Source organism: Cyprinodon tularosa, unplaced genomic scaffold (genome assembly GCF_016077235.1).
Source record: "Cyprinodon tularosa strain WSP-4 unplaced genomic scaffold, ASM1607723v1 ctg1471, whole genome shotgun sequence".
Classification (NCBI taxonomy): domain Eukaryota; kingdom Metazoa; phylum Chordata; class Actinopteri; order Cyprinodontiformes; family Cyprinodontidae; genus Cyprinodon; species Cyprinodon tularosa.
Window position 1 is genome coordinate 84,270 of NW_024038300.1, and position 21,188 is coordinate 105,457.

The 21,188-nt window shown below is 37.1% G+C and overlaps 4 protein-coding genes across 5 annotated transcripts in view; all 4 read right to left on the bottom strand.

Annotated features, from left to right (window-relative positions):
- LOC119779422 overlaps positions 1–21,188 on the bottom strand; it is a 180,391-nt gene that overhangs the window by 80,599 nt on the left and 78,604 nt on the right. The gene's annotated exons all lie outside the window — the stretch shown is intronic.
- Positions 542–1,195, bottom strand: LOC119779429 (histone H4). Its single transcript, XM_038279082.1, has one exon. It carries the CDS (start codon positions 1,098–1,100, stop codon positions 789–791), a length of 312 nt encoding a protein of 103 aa, XP_038135010.1. The 5' UTR covers positions 1,101–1,195; the 3' UTR covers positions 542–788.
- On the bottom strand, positions 1,747–2,840 carry LOC119779427 (histone H2A-like). Its single transcript, XM_038279080.1, has one exon. It carries the CDS (start codon positions 2,807–2,809, stop codon positions 2,423–2,425), a length of 387 nt encoding a protein of 128 aa, XP_038135008.1. The 5' UTR covers positions 2,810–2,840; the 3' UTR covers positions 1,747–2,422.
- Positions 6,154–7,921, bottom strand: LOC119779424 (zinc finger protein OZF-like). The gene has a single exon (XM_038279076.1). The coding sequence runs from the start codon at positions 7,914–7,916 to the stop codon at positions 6,615–6,617; it is 1,302 nt and encodes a 433-aa protein (XP_038135004.1). The 5' UTR covers positions 7,917–7,921; the 3' UTR covers positions 6,154–6,614.

Consider the following 21,188-nt stretch of genomic DNA (forward strand, 5'->3'; position numbering starts at 1 on the left):
AGTTGAATAAAATTATAAAATCAGAAAAAGAATCAGTGATATAAAGTTTCATAAAATCATATATTTCGATTTCAGGTGAAAACAAGTTTCAGCTTTAATGATTTTCCACTCCTTCTGTAGTTCAGGTAGATGTTTGGATTTTAATTGATTGAGCTTCAGGAAGTTTATACATTAAAGACCTAAAATTATGTAAAGCAGTCAGAATAAAGATTATATTGCAGCATTTGTCCAAACTGCAAGGAATTTGGGGTAAATATCACGTAGGCAGTTGAGATATAAGAAAAAGGTCTGTGAATAATTTTATTTGGAGCCTTTAATAAAGGAGACTTCAATCTGGTTTCAATGGATATAATACTTGATTAAATGGAGCCAAATCCTGTCCTCGCTGAAGATAAATGTTTCCCTTACATTGGTGTAACAATAGATGCCAGTAAAGAAAAAAGATTTAAAGCGAAAACAGCTTTAATGATTTTCCACCCATTCCATAGTTCAGGTAGATGCTTCGAACCAGATTCAGAAATTTGTTATAGACACTTTATAGACACTTTAGATGAAAAGGGGCGTGGAGTACTGCAACAGCATTTTGTTCAGTACACAAGGCAACCATGATTAAATACAAATCTATTTGCCCGTCATCGTCTCATTTGAGAATTAAAATAGACACATTAAAGTCGTTGGATATGGTTTCCTGAACAAGTAAAGCAAAATTGTAATGGGAATCGTGTTCTTAACCAGCAGGTTGGCGGCCCTGAAAAGGACCTTTGTTTAGTTTAGAGAAGCGGCTCAGTTTAACCTCCAAAGCCGTACAGGGTGCGGCCCTGTCTCTTCAGAGCGTACACCACATCCATGGCGGTCACAGTCTTCCTCTTAGCGTGCTCGGTGTAGGTGACGGCGTCCCGGATGACGTTCTCCAGGAAGACCTTCAACACGCCGCGGGTCTCCTCGTAGATGAGACCGGAGATGCGCTTGACTCCACCGCGGCGAGCCAGACGGCGGATAGCGGGCTTAGTGATTCCCTGAATGTTATCACGGAGAACTTTACGGTGACGCTTAGCGCCTCCTTTACCGAGTCCCTTACCTCCCTTTCCTCTGCCGCTCATTCTGACTGTCTCTGCTGAGTAACAAAGAGAAAAATGGCGTCCAGCTGCTGCTGTTGGCCTTTGTCTATGAACTGCGGACGTAGAAGGAGCCGTAAACAGCTGTAGGAAGCGGTTTAAAAAATGTCTGTATTTGTTATATTAATCCTTTTATTGTAAATTACGCATTAAAGAGCAGTGTAATCGATGTGTGGCATGTTATATTTCATATATCAATAAAAATTATCTCAGTTTAAAATACATTTGATATCCTTTACACATGGTATGTAATGTGGATGTGTGGTAATGGGGAAACTTAAAGTTTTGTGGATATGGTTGCTTATTACCTTTCCATTAATGATAATTTTTAGGGGTTCTGATATATTTGTTTAACAAACCTAAGGGTGTAACTTTGCGATAAAAGATGATGGGGACGCTCTAATGATGGTGGTTGATGGACCTGCAGTTACTTAACCCGAACGTTTTCAATAGGGTTTGTATTTCCCAAAAATGAGCTCAAACATGTATTTATTGAATACTTTACTATTGTTGATAACACAAGAGTGCCAAAATAATTTTTTTTTATATTTACAGTTACAGACAGGTGCCTGCCTTTAGTGCATTATTTACACAAAGGGCACAAAAAAATGAATGTATAAAAAATGAATAACAGCCAAAACCAATGCCAACATCAAAAGATCATTCATCCCTAGTATGGACACAGCTTCAGTTATTATAGCGTTGCATATTTTTTCTTGTAAATTTAGAGATATATTTTATTGCATGGTGGATATCCCAGTAAATCTGTCTCATTTAACAATATAATGATGCCAGAGAAAATAATTTAAGAGATCTAGAAGCTCTGCAGTCTAAATCTCTGTTCACATATATGTTAATTTAATTCTGTAACTCTTTAATGGTCCAGAAGCCCAGCTTTTTTAACTCAACTGTACAATCTGCTGCCATTTTAGCTGAACTAACTTTTTCGGTGGCATCTTTAATTTTTTCAAACAACCAGTCTCCTAACACTTATCGGAGTAGCTGCTGCGAATTTATGTTAATTTGGCTTGCCAACCTGGTCAGACGGAACAGACTGTATGTGAATACAGCTTGCCCGGCATGTCTCAAATCGACAGTTCCTTTACACTTTATATTTTTTACAGTACTCTCCTTTAAGCCCGCCGATTTACCCTCATCTGCTATAAAAGTGCATTTTTGTCTCTCAGATTAACCAGTAATGTATTGATGAAGGCAGCATGGAGAGTTTCAGCTCTTAAAGCTGAGTGTGTGGCTCTTAAAAGAGCCGTTGTGAGGCTGTGTCCAGCAGCAGCAGCGGCTTGGTGGCTTTACTTGGCCTTAGCGGCCTTCTCGGTCTTCTTGGGAAGCAGCACCGCCTGGATGTTGGGCAGCACGCCGCCCTGAGTGATGGTGACTCCGCCCAGCAGCTTGTTGAGCTCCTCGTCGTTGCGGACAGCCAGCTGCAGGTGACGGGGGATGATGCGGGTCTTCTTGTTGTCGCGGGCAGCGTTTCCAGCCAGCTCCAGGATCTCAGCGGTCAGATACTCCAGCACAGCAGCCAGGTAGACGGGGGCTCCGGCACCGACTCTCTCCCCATAGTTGCCTTTGCGCAGCAGCCTGTGAACACGGCCCACTGGGAACTGGAGCCCGGCTCTGGAGGAGCGGCTCTTGGCCTTAGCTCTGGCTTTTCCTCCGGTCTTTCCGCGGCCGCTCATTGTTACAGATGCTTTCTAGAGAAACGTTGCTAGAAAAATGCTCCAGTAGGAACCTGAGCTGGTTTATATGATTGCAGAGAGCGGCAGACTGCTGCTGACAACCAATCAGAGAAGCTTCCAGCAGAGGCGGGCTTTTTCAAAGCAGCTTCCTCCAATCAGCAGCGAGCATTCAGCAGGGAGCTGCCTCCTCTGGGCGGCGCTGAGCTCCAGGAGGAGCCGCTGCCCAACCAGGACCCGCAGCTCTGCAGCGTCACTCTCTGACGCTCAGAGCCGCAGTTTATCAGCAGCGGAGATGGACTATGTTCCTTAAATGTAAAAAAAACAACCAAACAACCTAAAAAAAAAAAACAAAAAAAAAAAAAAAACAATCCACTGTACTTAGTTTACAATTTTAAAGACGTCTAATTGCGATCCAGGAGGATTTTTCACTTAAAAATCACAGAATTATTTGAAATCATAGGCGTTTTTAGCCCATCTTAGGTAGTACTGAACCACCCCTGAATAGAATCAAAGAACCCCTAAAATCGAAGTTGTTTATTAGACTGTAAGGGGGTACAAAAAAAGTAATAAAAAGTGTAAATTCTATGAAATTCATGACATTGACTTTTAAATTGTGGTTCAATATAAATATTAATAGTAGACAAACAAAGAATCAAGTAAACAAGCATTATGGAGCTCGTATTGTGTTGAGCAACACTGAGTGCAATCAGGTATTTTCTAAAATCTTATGTTCATGGTGGAGAATCCTGCTTCACAGCAGCAGGTTTTCCCCAGTTCACTGCAGTTCTTCCAGCAGTCCACATTTTCTCTGCTCTCTTTTTCTCATCGTCTTCTCCTTCTTTCCTATCGTCCAGCTTGCCACAGGTTTACCTGCTGTGTCTAAAAGTAGCAGCAGCAGCAACCCAGACTGACAGCAGCTCATTGGCTAATGTGTATCACGTGTAGCCTGGTGCCGGACGATCTGGACGGCTTTACTGTATTAACAGGAGAAGCGGCGCAAGAGAAGTTTGAAACTGTCATCAGACAACATGCACTAATTTACAAATGTTTTAAATCTGGTTGGGTCCGGATTAGCCAGCAGGTGGGTCCGGGTCCAGACCGCGGTCCGCTAATCCGTGACCCCTAGCCTAGGTCCATAATTCTTTGGGCAAATCAGTCTGTATCAACATACACCTAACACACACCGTATCAAACCATGTTCTCCAGCTCCTATCAGCTGCTCCACTTCAGTGTGGGGAGTATGGTGTTTTACAAAACTGCACCATTGTCTTAGTCCTTTAAGATCCATTGGACATAGGGTTAGAGTTTAATTGTCATACTTCCCTTACTGTCCCTTCTGGCCACAAATTAACAGTTTCTTCTTTGCCTTAACATTCCTTGTTCACAAAGCTATTTGCTTCCTGCGCTCTCCTTACTTCTCAGCCTTACTTTGAAGTGACCAAGCATTAGTTTGTCATCATTGCTTTGGATAAATATGCACAGGATTTTTGCAACCGATACGGATTACTGCCGATCACTTGGACTAGCTGTTAATTTAGGTAGAAACGCTGTAACTTGACATGCGGTGTTGTGCAAGTTTACTAGAATATTATGAAATACTTAGAAATGGAAGTTATAGTTAATTAATAGGTCATTCAAATCGAAAGGTAAAAGTGATTTATTATTAGTTGATTGACTGTCATTTGCTTATTTACCATGGTTCTTAGACTTTTACACAAAAGGATGGACTCCTGAATCCAGCTGTTTAAATCCAGTTGCTTTCACCAATTCAGTAATTTAGACTATGGCAATCACTGAGTTATTAATCACCAACCAAATAAATGTTTCTCTGTTCGTTAGGATTCTACTGAAAGAAGAGCGAATCCAGTCTGAGTAAAATAAACACTAAAGTCAACGGGTTAAAATACAATGGTACCTTTATTAGCCAATAATCGCACAGTATTATTGTATCTAATCACTAAGCAAACACTAAATACTATTGAAAATAGGCAAAAGTAAAGCAAATAAAAGGGGAAGAGAGGTTGTAAGCAGCCACTGTCGGAGCTGAACAGTGTTACATCTCTGAAATATTTAAGCCTCAGTTGCACGGTCGAATATTCACAGCAATCGGTGGAACCCAAAGTCTTTCACTGCTGATCCTTTAACCTTAACCCGATTAATAAGTCCTTCTTTGTTTTGTTTATTCCTGAACATCATGCTCATTGAGTGTAATTGTGCATTGCTTCAGATAATAAAGTAAAAAATCTTGTTGTTATTTTTGATCAGGACGTGTCATTTAAATCCCATATCAAAGAGGTTTCTAGAATTTCCTTCTTTGATCTGCGGAATATTGCAAAACTTAGAAATCTCCTGTCCAGGGGTGATGCTGAGAAACTAATCCAAGTATTTGTTACTTCAAGGCTGGACTAATGTAATTCTCTCCACAAGCTGTAGTTAAAAGCCTTCAGCTGATCCAAAATGCTGCAGCCAGAGTTCTGATGAAAATTAAAAAGAGAGATCATATCTCTCCTATCCTGGCTTCTCTTCATTGGCTTCCTGTTAAATCCAGAATAGAATTTAAAATCCTCCTCACATATAAAGCCTTAAATGGCCATCTTATATCAGAGATCTGATTGTTCCTTATGTTCCTAACAGAGCACTTCGCTCTCAATCTGCAGGTTTACTAGTGGTTCCTACACACTCTGTCTACTTTTAAGGCTAGGCTTAAAACTTTCATTTTTGATAAAGCTTAAAATTAGAGTGGCTCAGGTTACAGTATCCTGAGCTATCTCTATAGTTATGCTGCTATAGGCTTAGACTGCTGGAGGACATAGGGACCCCCATTTCATCATTCTGCTTCTTTCTATCTCTATTCTCTGCAGAATTTTATACTTCAACCTCTAACATTATGCTCTCTCTGCTTTTTCTCATAGTAGCTTCATCTAGTCTGTTCCTGTTTGGCTGTGACTCCATCCTGGAGAGAAATATCACCTGTGCTGCTGCCATCAACACCTTTGTTTATAGATGTTGGAGATCGGCCTGTTTTCCAGTTTAGTCCTGTTTCTCTCACTGTGACTGGCTGGATGTGCTCTCTTCATCCTCTGACATGGGAGCTGGCTCAGAGCTTGTCTGCCTGGCTGTGTGTTTCCTGGACGGGGCGGCCTTTTACAGTTGCTTTTTGTATCTCTGCTTCTGTCTCCTTGAACCCCAGTCGGCCTGCTGGAGGTTTCTTCCTGTTAAAAGGGGGCTTTTCCTCTCCACTTTCGCTACAAGCATGCTTAGTGTGAGGGATTGTATTCGAGTCAATGAATCGATGCAATCAACTGGTTTTCCTTGGACAGAAAACAATCACTTTGACTGTATGATCTGGTAAACTGTAAAGTGCCTGGAGATGACAGGTGTTGAGAATTGGCGCTATATAAATAAACTGAATTAAATTGCTTTACCGGTGAAATTTATTTATTTTTTTTTGCAGTGTGCCTTGAAAAGTCATAACACATCAGCAAACACTTTTTTGATGACACATATTCAGTGTATTGATGCATTTTGATGCTTCACCTCAGAAGAAATTTTCCATTGCAAGACTCAAACGTCACATTACTCTCATGGGACAAAGTATCACATGATAATGCTTTAAATTTGCTGCCGCGCTGCACAGTGTGAAGGACGGAGGGAGATGTGAACAAGGCAGTGCATCTACAGCCTGCAAAGTGAGAGATACAGGCGATCATTTTTTATGGGTAACGAAAGATGTTGATCGACGATCAGCAATCACACGCTTTTGTAATGTGATGGGTTTTTCAAACACAGCGGTTTGACATAGTATTCATGGCTTAGTCGTTTTACCTCCAGTGTGGATTCTCATGTGTCTTTTTAAGGATGATTTAAGGTTAAAACATTGTCCACAAATATCACAACTGAAAGGTTTCTGTCCCGTATGGATTATCATATGTCTTTTTAAGTGTTCTTTCTGGCTAACACTTTGCCCACAAAGATCACAACTGTAGGGTTTCTCTCCCGTGTGGATTATCATGTGTCGGTTTAAATGGCCTTTCCAACTAAAACTCTGTCCACATAGATCACAATAGAATGGTTTCTGTCCTGTGTGGATGAGCATGTGTTGGTTTAAATAGCCTTTCAAACTAAAATTTTGTCCGCATAGGTCACAACAGAACGGTTTCTGTCCTGTGTGGCTTGTTGTGTGTTTTTTTAAGTGTTCTTTCTGGCTAAAACTTTGTCCACATAGATCACAGGAGAAAGGTTTCCGACCTGTGTGGATCCTCATGTGTCTGTTTAAATGCGATTTTAGGGAAAAACTTCGTCTACATAGATCACAACTGAAAGTTTTCTGTCCTGTGTGGATTCTAATGTGTTGGTTTAACAGGCCCTTCCGACTAAAACTCCGTCCACAAAGATCACAAGTGAAAGGTTTCTGTCCTGTGTGGATTAGCATGTGTTGGTTTAAAATACTTTTAGCAGAAAAGTATTTTCCACAGTCTTTACAGCTGAAACTTAACTTCTTTTGCACATTCTTCTGTGAGTTTGCATTTTTCTTTTTTGTGAGCGGCCTCTCATTATCCAGGGAGTGTGAAGATACCATTTCTGAATTTTTCATGTCTTTTTGAAGAGAGATACTCTGAACAAATTGTTCAGCACACTCAGAGGAGCCAGACGGATTGTTGGACATGTTTGTCTCTGACTCAGGAACTGTAACCATCTTCCAGTCACTCTCCATGTCCGTCTTTATCATCACAGAGGCTGACAGGTGTTTGGCCTCAGAGATGGAGAGCTCTGCATCGTTTTCCTCCTCAGTCTTTAAGGAAATGGAGCCATCTTTATGATCTTGTATCGTCATGGATTCTTCCCTTCCATCATTCTCTACTGGAAGCTCGTCTTTAATGTGTTCTTCATAAAGCTGTGAGAGAACAGAGGATTGTTTATCATCCTCACTCTTTATAGGAGCAGCAGTGATCGGAAACTCCATGGCATCAATCTCCTCTTTTGGATGGAGCTGCTTTCCCTTCAGAGTGGTGCAGACCTCCTCCTGTTCCTCCTTTATGTGGTGGGGCTCTGGGTCATGCAGGAAAGCACAGGGTGTGTGCTCTTCAGGAGCTTCTTCTTTAACCATCACCAACATCTGCAGGAAAACATTAAAACATATTAGAAAGTATTTAGACATTGTGACAGCCTGCTGTTACACTCTGATGCTGTGTGGTAACTTTTACATTTTTCATTTTCAAAATGAGTTGCACATTTCATATATTTTCATTAGCCTGACTTTAAGTTAGCTTTTTGCAGTGCACACATTTGGTTAACTTTATTTGTCAGGTTGTTTTTTTTTTTTGTAAAGATGCAATTGATTAATTTCTATTTTTCTTTGAGTTGCCAGTTTCCTTGGGATCTGCTGGTGGAGGGCTGCACTGAGCTCCAGCTTTCCTCAATTGTTTGTTGCCGGCTAATCAGCGGGTCAAACCATTTGTAAAGGGAAGGGAAATGTGTTTATCATTTGTTGAAATATTCGTAGTTTGGGTAATTTTGCTAATTGGCTAAATTTAAAAAGTATTGAGTGTCTGGCCAGTATTTATCTGTTTAATTAAGTTTGTTTAGTTTGTTAGTCAGTTATCCCCATTGTGTGTCAACAGTGGTCTGATCAGCCACTATTTAAGTTTCCCTCATCTCCTGTTTGTTAGGTCAGTTTGTGCTTGAGTTCTTTATGTTAAAGCCTGAATTGAATTCTGTTTTGTTGACCTCTGTTTTTTGGGCCTAGTTTATCATTTTTTGAAAAATTTTTGGAATAAATGTAAGTTTTAAAACTTTTAAAATTTAAATTTAAAAATAAGTTTTTTTTTGAAAAATTTCAGTGGTTTTCTGGCTGGTTTGTGCAAATCCCTCACAAACATCAATCTGGACTGAGTCACTTTTAAATACATTTTGCAGCTTTGATTCAGTGACTACTGTATTTTCTGGAATATAACTTGCACCAGACAATATATAAAGGAAAAATAAACACTAGATAAGTCACACCGGAATATAAGTCACAAGGATATTTATATGGATTTATTTTTGTGTTTTTTATTAAATAAAAAAAAGTGAACTGAGAGGGGAAATCATTTTAAAAGTAAAATTGATATATTGGAAAGAAAAGAATTCACACTGATAGATAAAACTGATGTTAGAGACTGAAGGGAAAGAAAGAAATATTTTGTAATTTAATAAAGAAAAGATAAATTCATGAGGGAGAGAATCACATTTACTTATTGTTAACATCTCTCACTGTATTCCTGGGAATGTAGCGAGGTGGGGGATAAGTGAAATGTATTCTCATATTAATTAATATATTGTACCCTGCTAACCCAATAAAAAATAAAAGATAAATTCTCATTCTGAAAGGCATACCTCTTAATATTATTGGCTTATCTCTGGAAGGTGAGGCAGCATCTGAGGTAGTCATAGAATCTGAACCGGGTTTAGACTGCTTTGATCCAGTTGAACTTTCAAAGTTAGCTAAACTATTGTCTTCATCTAAGCCTTCAATTTGTATGTTAGATCCAGTTCCAACCAGGTTATTTAAGGAGGTATTCCCTTTGATCTCCTCCATTTTAGATGTGATTAATCTATCTCTGTTACAGGGATATGTACCTAAAGCTTTTAAGGTTGCTGTAATTAAACCTCTGCTTAAGAAACCGTCTCTTGACCCAGATGACTTGGTCAATTATAGACCTATATCCAATCTTCCTTTGTTATCTTAAGTTCTTGAGAAAGTAGTTGCCAAATAAATGTGCGATCACTTACACCATAATGAACTTTTTGAAGAGTTTCAGTCTGGCTTTAGAGCTCATCATAGCACTGTGCTCGTCCTGTTGGATCTCAGTGCTGCATTTGATACAGTTGATCATCATATTATTTTAATAAGACTTGAATATTTAGTGGGAATTAAAAGAACAGCACTAGACTGAAATTCGTAGTTCGTTTCTCTTCTTGGATGGGGAACTTGGAGACAAAGTCCAGTGGATTGTTTTTAATTTCCTTTTTTTTGGAATATAGAATGTAATCTAAACGATTCTACAATCTCCTCACTTTGGCAGATCATCTACATGTTCTAAACTTTCACAGTCACATACCCCTACATCCAGTTCTACATTACCTAGAAAATTATGTAATAAAAAAATGAAGAAAACAGAATGGACTGAAATACTGTATATGATCCAATTTAGCATCTAAATATATCAAAACAAGACCTGGAGAGAATAAATGTAAATTTTCTGGACATTTAGAGACTCCAGGTAAAGAAAAATGTACTTAAAAGCTTACGGAAATGGATTTTGCATGATATGTCCCTTTTTAATCAAAGTTGATAACCTTACAAACTGTGTAGAAACAAACAACAAAAAAAATAATAACTTTTTAGTTTCAGGCTATGAAAGACGTTCTCACCTCAGTCTCCAACAAAGCCGTCGACCAGCCCGCTGACGTCTGCGTCATCTCCTCAAACGGTCGCAGTGATGATGAAGTCTGGTGAAACCAGAAGTTGATCTAATGATCTGAAATCAGGGGAGACACAGATGTTTTATTTCACAATAGACTCATTACACTGATGCTCCACACAGTGAGGTATCTGACTGTGAAAAGATTTTTATGTGGAGGTCAAACAGAGACTTTTTCCATCAGGGAAGATTCTTACATTTTTCAAACGATAACCCCTAACCGTTTATAAAAAGATTAGAATAAACTACCATACCATAACATCTTTTGATCTTTACAAAAATCAACCAAATCATAAAAGAAATTTTATGGAAAATGTATTCAATCTCTGAAAGTACACAGCAGCTTTGAACAAAAAAAGATCAGGAAAATGAGCACTGATATACTTAAATGGCAGTGAGGTGCAGTCAGGGGAGGCAGTGCCTTTAATAGTTTAGATATATTGGTTGAATTAATTTTCAAAACTGGAGAAAAAAAAGATTTTGGTTTATTGTAACAGCATTTGTGGATATGCATTTGGATAAATATTTGATGAGATTAATCAAATAAAATTGCTCCATCTTTACAGAATAAAATTTGATGAAGCCAAACATCCTTCCATTTTTTTCATGCTTAATCCCAGTGGTGGTCAGGAGGGTTGCTGGTGCCAATCTCCAGCTGTCAATGGGCGGGCGAGAGGCGGGGTAAACCCTGCACAGGTCGCCAGTCCATTGCAGGGCAACACAGAGACACACAGGACAAACAACCATTCATGCACACACCCAAGGAGAATCTAGAGAAGCCAATTAATCTAACAGTCATGTTTTACAAACTCCAGAACCTGGAACCTTTTTGCTGCAAGGCAGCAGTGCTACCCACTGCTCCACTGAGCAGCCCTGAAGCCAAACAATATATGTTCAAAGCAAAGAGAAAGAAGTGATTGAGAAGTTCTGCTCGCTCTGCTTTTCTCATAGTAGCTTCATCTGGTCTGTTCCTGTTTGGCTGTGACTTCATCCTGGAGAGAAATATCAGCTTTCTGCTAGCAACAACACCTTTGTTTATAGATGTTCGAGATCGGCCTGTTATTCAGTGCAGTCCTGTTTCTCTGACTGTGACTGGCTGGATGTGCTCTCTTCATACTCGGAGCTTGTCTGCCTGGCTGTGTGTTTCCTGGACAGGGCCGCCTGTGGAGCTGGTTTATAGCTGCTTTTCTATCTCTGCTTCTGTCTCCTTGAACCCGAGTCGGCCTCAGCAGATGGCTGCTCACACTGAGCCTGGTTCTGCTGGAGGTTTCTTCCTGTTAAAAGGGAGTTTTTCCTCTCCACTGTCGCTACAAGCATGCTTAGTGTGAGGGATTGCATTTGAGTCAATGTAATCAACTGGTTTTCCTTAGAAAACTTTGCAGTTCACCAGATCATACAGTCAAATTGATTAAAAGTGCCTAAGATGAAATGTGTTGTGAATTGGCACTATATTAATAAACTGAATTGAATTGATTAAATTTAAGAAGTAATTAAGGAGCAACAAATGTCTTTCCAAACGTTGTTAGGCGTTGTTTTATGAATTTAAATATTTCATATAAAAATTAACAATGCTTTGAATCAGATTTTCTGCCATCAGGCACTATATTAAATCTGTTAATATTGTGGTATATTGAATCCAACTGATGCTGTGAGAGCAGGATTGATGATAAAACAATCTGCTCTAAAGTGATCCAAACATAGTTTACTGTCTCCGCTTGGACACTACAGATTGTCCGGTTGCTTTTTGTCTAATCTATTTACTTTAGAGGTGTTAGTAGTGTTTCTATACACCCGCTGGAGGACTACACTAACTTCATAGCTGGGATCACTAAAGGCGCCCAGCACACTGTAAAAATAAAAAGATTTTTATTACACAGGGCATTTTAGCGTGATTTAGACCAGCCACACAGAAAAGAAAGGATAATCTACCAACACACATTATAAAACTGCTCTAGATGCACTCCTTTCTATTTGACCTTTGATGGTGAATTACTAAAACAACACTTCTACCAATTAACTCATTCAAAAGTGCATTTCCACCCTCCCACCTGACACTCTCTCTTCTTGGGCGCTCAAAGTGCCCCTAAAGTGTAGTGAAATAACCAATTGTATAATGTTGCTAGGGATAATTAATAAATATTTGGCCAATCAACTCAACTTACTGATTTAAAGCACTTTTTAGAAAAGGCAAAGAAGAAAGAAAAATCTGGGATTCACATGGAAAATATAGTGTATAACAAATATATATATTATATTATAGTGTACTTTTTCTGGATGTTGTTAGGATATTATCATTGATGTGTGAGTTTATTACACCTTAATATTAGCTGCCTGTTGCGTCTCCCTACTAATGTTTTCCACGACAGTTTGTCTAAATAAGACAGTTTCTCTATTTGGATACAGTTATAATCTTCATTCTGTACATGGCAAATATTTAGGAATGGAATTAGAGCGGTGTCCTGCAGCTAAGAACAAAGAGTAATATTTTGATAAGGCTGGAGCCATGGATGTCTAATCATCTACAAACGTGCATGATGTAAAGATGTGATTGTGATGTGACTGGAGATGTATAAAATGCATTTTTAACCGTTAATCAGGGCCACTTCCTGAGAGGTGAGCCCAGAAGTGAGCAGCTGCCTTCTGCAAACTCTAAGCAACTTCTCTGGTCTGAGTGAGATTACAATTTATACAAAAATCTGTTGTCATGTCTCTTGGTTCTTTAATACATTTATTTTTTTTTTTTTAGGTCTGTGACACCATATTGGACCATGCAAAACACCCATTTATCTTCACAAAGCCTCAGAGGGGCAACATTTATGTACAAAAAGTAAACCTGTCCATTAAATGATGTTTTGTTTTTATAAAGTGTTTTTATAATCTTTTTTGTTTCATATTACTATACTGGTGTGATAACTTAGTATATGACTGATTAGATTTAGAACTCCACCAGCCGCCACTGCAGTTAAGTCTTACAAATATATGTCTGCAAAACTTTAAATCAGATGTTAATATCCAACAATTACACAATACTCATTTCACCTAATACTTTTTTACTTTTTCTTAAGTAATTTCTTGGATGACTACTTTTACCCTAGTAAAAAAATGTTGAAGCAGTGACACTCTTCCTTTGTGGGTAGTCTACAAACCTGTACTGAGATTGGTGGCATATTGTTATGACGGAGTATTAGGGTCAGACAGGAGATTTTTTTTTCTTCTATTTCAAGAATAAAGTCGTAACCCTAAGAATATATTCATAAAATTAGAATAAAGTCATAAAATTACGAAAATAAAGTTGCAAAATTTCGAAAATAAAGTCGTAAAATAATGAGAATAAAGTCGTAAAATTACGAGAATAAAGTCACAAAGAGAATAGTCATACAGTACGAGAATAAAGTCGTAAAATTACAAGAATTAAGTTGTAAATTTACGAATATAGTCTTAAAATTACAAAAATAAAGTCGTAATATTACGAGAATAAAGTCATAAAATTGCGAATATAAAGTCGTAAAATTGCTAAAATAAAGTCCTTATATTACAAGAATAAGGTCGTAAAATTACGAAAATAAAGTCATATTATTACAAGAATAGTCTTAAAATTATGCGAATAAAATCACGAGTAGTCATAAAATTACGAGAATAAAGTCGTAATATTAAGAGAATAAAGTCATAAAATTACAAGAATAAAGTAACGAGAAAAGTCATAAAATTACGAGAATATAGTCGTAAAATTACAAAAATAAATGTGTTAAATTATGAGAATAAAGTCACAACGAGAATAGTCATAAAATTAAGAGAATAAAGTCGTGATATTACGAGAATAAAGTTGAAAAATTACGAAAATAAGGTCCTAAAATTACGAGAAACAAATTGTATTTTATGACAACTCTTACAAAGACACTGTCTTCCCTAAAATGAGGAATGTCGAGCATCATGTGAAGTTATACTTTGGTTTGCTAAATAAGGAAACCTTTCAGCAGCATCAGCATCAAACTGGGCAACAGGTCAAAGTGGACCCAGGTTGCTGATTGGTGGAGCTGGTTTACCGCCATCTGCTGGTCAGAACTTGAAGCTTTCTTTCTAAACAGGTTGTTTCAGTGATGACTTCATTCTCGCAATATTACAACTTTATTCTTGTAATGTTCCAACTTTATTCTCGAAATAGAATAGAAACCTCTCTAGCCTGGCCCTAATACTCCGTCATATATTGTAAACCGTTTCATGTCGTTAGAAGCTGGCATCAAAGCAGCCATCAGCGGGTTCCAGCTGCTAATTAATGCTGCACCTGTTGATCCATCACACTATAAACCTTCAGTTCAGCTCCTTACAGGCCTGTGATTGATGCGCCCCTCCTCTTACCCCAGTGCTGCTCCTCAAAAGGGCTTTATTTCCCCCAAAAGCCCAGACGGCTTCAGCCAGATCGCTCCTTAAACCAACCAGTCCGATTCTGTCCGATCTTCTCCCCCAGGTCAGGTCGGGGAATCTGGGCGGCTGTCTCTGCTTCCAGTGATAGCAGCTAGCAGCTAGCTTAGTTTGGTTAGCATTAGCTTCTCTGTTGTTAAGCTGGAATCATTCCTTCTTTGCAGCGGCGGATGTTGGTGTGTTCAGGCATGTTTATCATCTAGAGTTTGATCAGTGAATGAGCTCCAGCCTTCATCGGGTACATCTAATGCTTTAAAAACAACAGCTAGTAGCTGCAGTACTTATTGGTCCAGCAGCGCCGATGCACCGGTGTTCTGTCAGAACAGCATACACTGTCAGATCGGCATACATCGAATGCGCATGCGCGCTGAATTCTAGTAGCAGAGTTCCTTCCCACAAAAGCACGTTTATTTCAACTTTTTAAAAAAGAAAATCAGTTTTGGTTATATTGCTATTTAGATACGACGGGCCAGGATATCATTTTTTTTTTTTTTTTAAATAAAAGTTGCATTTTGTGCAGGGGCGGATTTAGGAAATGTGGGGCCCTAGGCAAAGACAGGCATGGGGCCCTCTGAATTGAGAAGATAACACATAAAACAGCCCCACTATACAGATACAGAAATTTTAATAGAATAGACGTACATTGTTTTTTCTATATTTTGTCTCCTTTCTTCTTGTCCCTTTTTCTTGTTGTTTTCTTCTGTGTTTTGTACTCAGATGAGTTTTCATGCTATTTCTAAAGGAATTAAATATTTTTTTCATAGCACTAAGCTCACTTAGCTGATTGCTCCTTCCTGTGTTCCCAAAAAGGCGACACAGTACTTCTTTTCACTGTAATCATGATCTGCTTATCTGTTCTCCATTTTGCATTTGCATTGAAATAATCGCTGCATGAATCATGACAGCAGGCAAGATAGAGGAGAGCAGAGTTCGCTGCTTTTAGATGTTGTCGCCAAAGTGTCCAGTGGCAGAAAAAACTCACTAGATTTGACGCTAAGCGCTTTCTTTTGTAATAAAAGTGCTAGAGGGGTCTGAAAAGTAGCTACTCTATATATAATATAGCTGCTCTTCGTATTGATTGTTTTCAAATGTTCTGCTACTGTCTGTTTGGACCTTTCTGAACATGTGCAGCAAATGAACTGATCCAATGTGTTGGACACTGAAGGGGGGGTGTAATATAATATTAGTATTATAATGTTAATATTATAAGCATTCTGATGACATTTAAAGGAAAGGATTTTTATCAAAACATAATTAATGTGCAAAAATAAGTAGAGTTGTACCAACCATAGATGTAAAAGGAATTTTATGGGGCCCCCAGGAACTTGGGGGCCATGGCAAGTGTTTTGCCTAATCGTAAATCCACCCCTGATTTTATGACAACTCTTACAAAAAAGCACCATCTTCCTTAAAATGAGGAATGTCTTGATATAACGACTATATTCTCGTAATGCGACTTCGTTCTCAAAATAAGAAAAAAAAGATATATATATCTCTAGCCTGGCACTAATACGACATCGTACTTAGATGTAGAAACGGCCAGACATGATTGAAGTTTTCAGGATGTTAAGAGAAGATGCCTCTATACAACAATATTAGTCTATCTATATTAATTTAAAATAAGTTACTTTAGTAGTAAAAAACGTGTGAGCGGGAATTTATATTTGGTTAGATTTTGTTTTGATGTTTAAGATCATAGAAAACGATGGCTGTGGTTTATATTGTGACTTTGAATTAATTTAGATGAGATAAAAACTAATTGAATGAGTCGAGCTCTAACAGCTAAACCCTGTATTGGTGTGCGTATCGTTTCAAGTGAGTCACATGACCGATACAGGAGCTGTTTCGAATTGACTGACGCACTCAACTGTTTCTATAAATCTGTCAATGCAACTCATCTGCTAAAAAAAAATCTCATATGTTTTGCAGTTTATCATCAAATTAATCAAGAAATAGGGAGCAACCTCAAAGCATTAGAGAGGTTTCAGCCGAGTTTGACCATTTGATCTCATACTTGTTTTAATTATTCTTGTTGTTTTGTCCTCTTTCTCTCAGTTATCACTCAACTTATCGGAATTAAATTTGATTCTATATTGACTCTTAGTTAGCTGTTATTACTGTGGTTATTATTTTAAATAAATAAATGAATCCTAGTCCTCAAACATACTTGTTCACTTAAATTTTCCCATTATATGTTCAAAATTATGGATTGTCGAAAAAATCTGTGTAAAAATATCTAATATGTAACATACTGTAATTTCAATTTAAACGAAGATATGAAACAATACATTATAGCAAACAATGACTTATCATACTATAGGTCATCAAACAGCTTCTTCCTCACTGCCATCAGACTGCTGAACTGTTGAAAAACCTCTAAATCATTTGACAGACTCTGCATCACACTGATAACACTGAAAAAAAATACTGTAAAATTACCATATATGTTTAATATGCTCTGAACTTCCATATCAGTGCATTTTTTTGCACCATGTTTTTTCTCCCACACTGTTTACATTTGATCACTGCTGTACTTTAAGGAATGGAAATGTCATGAAAGCTGCACAAAACCAAATTTCCTTTTGTACACACTGTTTAAAAGTCAAAGTTGTCTAAGTCATCAAATCATTGTCAGTTTAGTGTCAGAGGCTGCCTGTAGTAATTTTAAATGTCCAGCAGGTGTCACTATTCAGTGACAGTTTGCAATACACTTTGCAAATGTGTTGAAAGTAGTGATGATGAACCCATCATTAAGCTGCAGGATCAGTTGGCTGTGATTGGATGAGCCGCTCAGTCAGGTTCATCCATTTCATTTAAAATGAGATAAATAAATACTGCTATTGATACATTTTCAATACATTTTCCGTTAAATGAATAAATATCCCCAAGATATAAAACAAAATAAATACTTTAAAATATTCTTTGCCTTATTTTATTTCATTATATTTCAAGATGTTTTATGTATGCAAACATGTATTAGTTATGTAATTTATCTTATTATTTATTTATTTGAAAATGGTGTCAGAGGCATAGACAGAAATTTTTTATAAGGGTGGCCAGGCAATAACCAATGTATACTGAGGGGGGGCAGAAAGTAGATAGGCACCAGAACCTCCTGGTCAATCTACGCGGTTCCAACAAGAAAATTATTGAGCAAAACATCCATATTTTCTAAATAAAGATAAGCTATTCTTTCCTACAGCCTTTGCTGTAGGATATTTAAACATCCGTTATTTCTAGATAAAAGGTAAAGTGGATAAACTCAGTTTTGAGTTCTGGGGCATAAATCAATCATCATTGTCATTACTTACCAACTTGTATCAATAAACATTCTGCATACAATTGATATTTACAAGCACTGATATCTACATAAAATGATTATTTGATAAGTTCTTATTAAAATTGTTATTTATCTTTGATTTTAATGAAGACTCCTAGATGACTTGCACAGACACATGATTTTCTTTTTACCCCATAAAACACAAAATCTAGTTCTGAAAAGAGCATGAATTCTGTATTTATCATCTTTGATGTTAGTATATTGATGTGTATAATTAACCAATAAAAAACTTGAGAGTATTACTGCTGCCACCACATCTAGCTCCGCCCCTGAATGGTGTATTGCTTTTTGACACTTTTATTTTTTAACCCCATAGTTCTAAATAGAGTCTAGAATATCCAGATAGAAGTGTTGTTTTTTTTTCAAGCAATGAGGCAAACCTTCTTACTTCGGACATTTCACAGCTGTTAATCTGTGAGCGTGGTGCGTGCTGGATGTGAGCGGGAAGCAACATTTATTTTCTGCCTGTTATCATAAAAGGCTGCATGTACACTTTGTGATCAGGAGTCATACTTTTTAGTTTACGGGTCTGTTTTGCCCCGGGCAGGTTTTAAATGGGCATAATTGTGAGAAATGGGTAGGATCTGGGTTCTAAACTCTAGGGTTGTGGGCGGATACAGTTTTAAAAAATCAGACCCATACAGAACTCTGCTGTAGGGTCAGTGGCGGTTGACTTGTGTTTACGTGTTTACATGGGGGCCACAGAAAAGCATGAAATAGAAAACAGGGCAAGGGATTTAAATATATTAAGAGAGCTGCATGAAGTGAAATATCTATTCAATTAAGTTTATTTAAAATTCTATGCCTGATTAGGTCAATATGCATTCACAATTTAGGAATTTTACATATTTTTGACTTAACTTAAGGTAAAATTACAGTTTTCTATCAAATCTGAATTAGAACTTAAGAAAAACTGATAATTTCAGGGGTTTTTTTATTGTTAAAAAAAAATTAGTAGGTGAAAACTGTGATCCTGTCTCAATCCCACCTTGTTGTTTTTAAATAATTAGTAAAACAGAGTTTGTAAAGAAAAAAATAAATGGATCCAAAGGACTTATCACTAACCATGTGTGTTTGAGTACAGGGGCCATGATCTGATTTACAGGGCCATTGGCCCCGTTGGCCCCTGTCTAGAACCGCCTAAGTGTAGGGTACAGCTACACCGTCCACTTTAGCGATGGTCTTTCCTCCCACTACCACAACAGGAAGCTGTTGTAACCATGGTAACGGTCCAAACTCTGGCAGAGACAGCAAGGGACGCTTAAGATCGTCTAAAACAGTGATTCCCTACTAATTTGTTTCCATTTGTTTCCAAATCAAGTTAAAATGTGATATGAGGGAGTTACTCAGAGGAGCTCCACTTTTATAAATACAGGTTTAAAATATTACTTATACTTATTTTGTATTTATTTCGATTCCTTACTAACTTCCAGGAAACATATTTATGTTGTTTTTTTAATTTGAGATGGAAAGCATAAAAGGCATAAAAATTAAATGCTCAAATCAAAAGATTAAGTAAAATAGTTTTTATCTTATAATCAGTTATTATATGTTCAACTCAATACTTTAGACTGAGAGGGCTACTCATGGTAAGACAAAATGGAGTGGAGGAGTTCAGGAAGATATATTACCTATTGTGCTTTAGAGTGGAATAAAGCAATTTTATGCTAAATTTACATTTTACAGGTCAATAAATTAGCAATAATCACTTTTTGGCAATTTTAATGTTGAAGGGGGTGAATCATCTCAGTGATTTTAGGAAGGAATTACATTTTAATATCATATAATAATTCATCATGATTCTTAGTCGAGTTCAGGTGTCTTATTTTCTCTATCAAAGGAATTTATTTAGTATTGGAATCTCAGATCAAAATGAATGAACTTTGATTCTTCCTTGAAGTTTGGCATTTTTTACTAAGCACTATACGTACTTACATTTTTCAAAATCCATGAAAAATATAATAATATCACCCATAAAAAATAAAATATGACAATAAAGTTTCATTTTAAATAGTTTATTGAGTTACATCCATCACAGTACAGGAATGACAGAATAGTTTTAAATCTAAGCAAACTCAGTACAGATACGTCATCCAAAGTTTACTTTGGATTAACATCTGCATTTAGAAAATGCAGATGTTTAGGAGGACAAACATGAGAAATTAAGCCTTTGATTGGGAGAAGAGAGGAGAAAGGTAATTATTAAGAAAATAATCTGCTGTAACATTAACAGTTTTACTGGTGTTAACCCTTTATAGGGCACTCAGTGAAATACTGAAAATTAACATTTCAAGCCAATAGTGCTATTCAGGACAAGACTTTATTACCTTTGTAAAATTACAAAAATATGGATATTTTTGATGGCAAAAATTCATGTCAATGTAATAACAGGAAACATCAACTTGCCTGAATACATTAAGAAAAATAACAAGATTGCTTCTATGAGAAATTCATGAAAAACACTCTGACAGTAAAAGAAACACATCTTTTTTGGTACAACATAACCTTAGAGGCATAAATGCTGATACTGGCACTTACATTTTTTAGTTTATAAACCTAAATATAATTGTTAACTGGGCTTAATAAAGTTTTAACTTTCCTCTTTAACTTTTCAATTAGCGTTTTAACTTTTTTTTTTTGAGTAATTAACCTTTTTTTTTTCAGTTTAGTTTCCAGTAGGTAATATATCATTCAAATGTTCATCTATTTGGTCAAATTCCAAAATAAGATGTAGAGCAGCATCTTTGCTGAATGGATGGATCTAGATCTTGTGTTTATAGAACTCACTGAGGGACGGAGGGACTCCATTTGTAAGGGGTATGCAAGGGATCAAAAATTTTAACTTGCCCTATTCTTCTTTTTTTTTTTTTTTACCTTTATTTAACCAGGGGGAAAAAATCCCAAGAGATTAAAAAAACTATTTTTCAAATGAGTCCTGGCCAATAGGCAGCAAAGTGACATAAGAAACAGAGATGCATTACATTAAACGACAGCTACATAAAAAAAAAAAAAAAACATATCAAGTACAACAATTACAGATCATTGAGGCTGCTTAAAATTCTTTCACTTTCCACTTAAAAGCATTTGAAGATAAAAGCAAAGTCAACCTCCAGTTTCCTATAAACTATAGTGTTTGATTTGACAGAGAAAGACACCT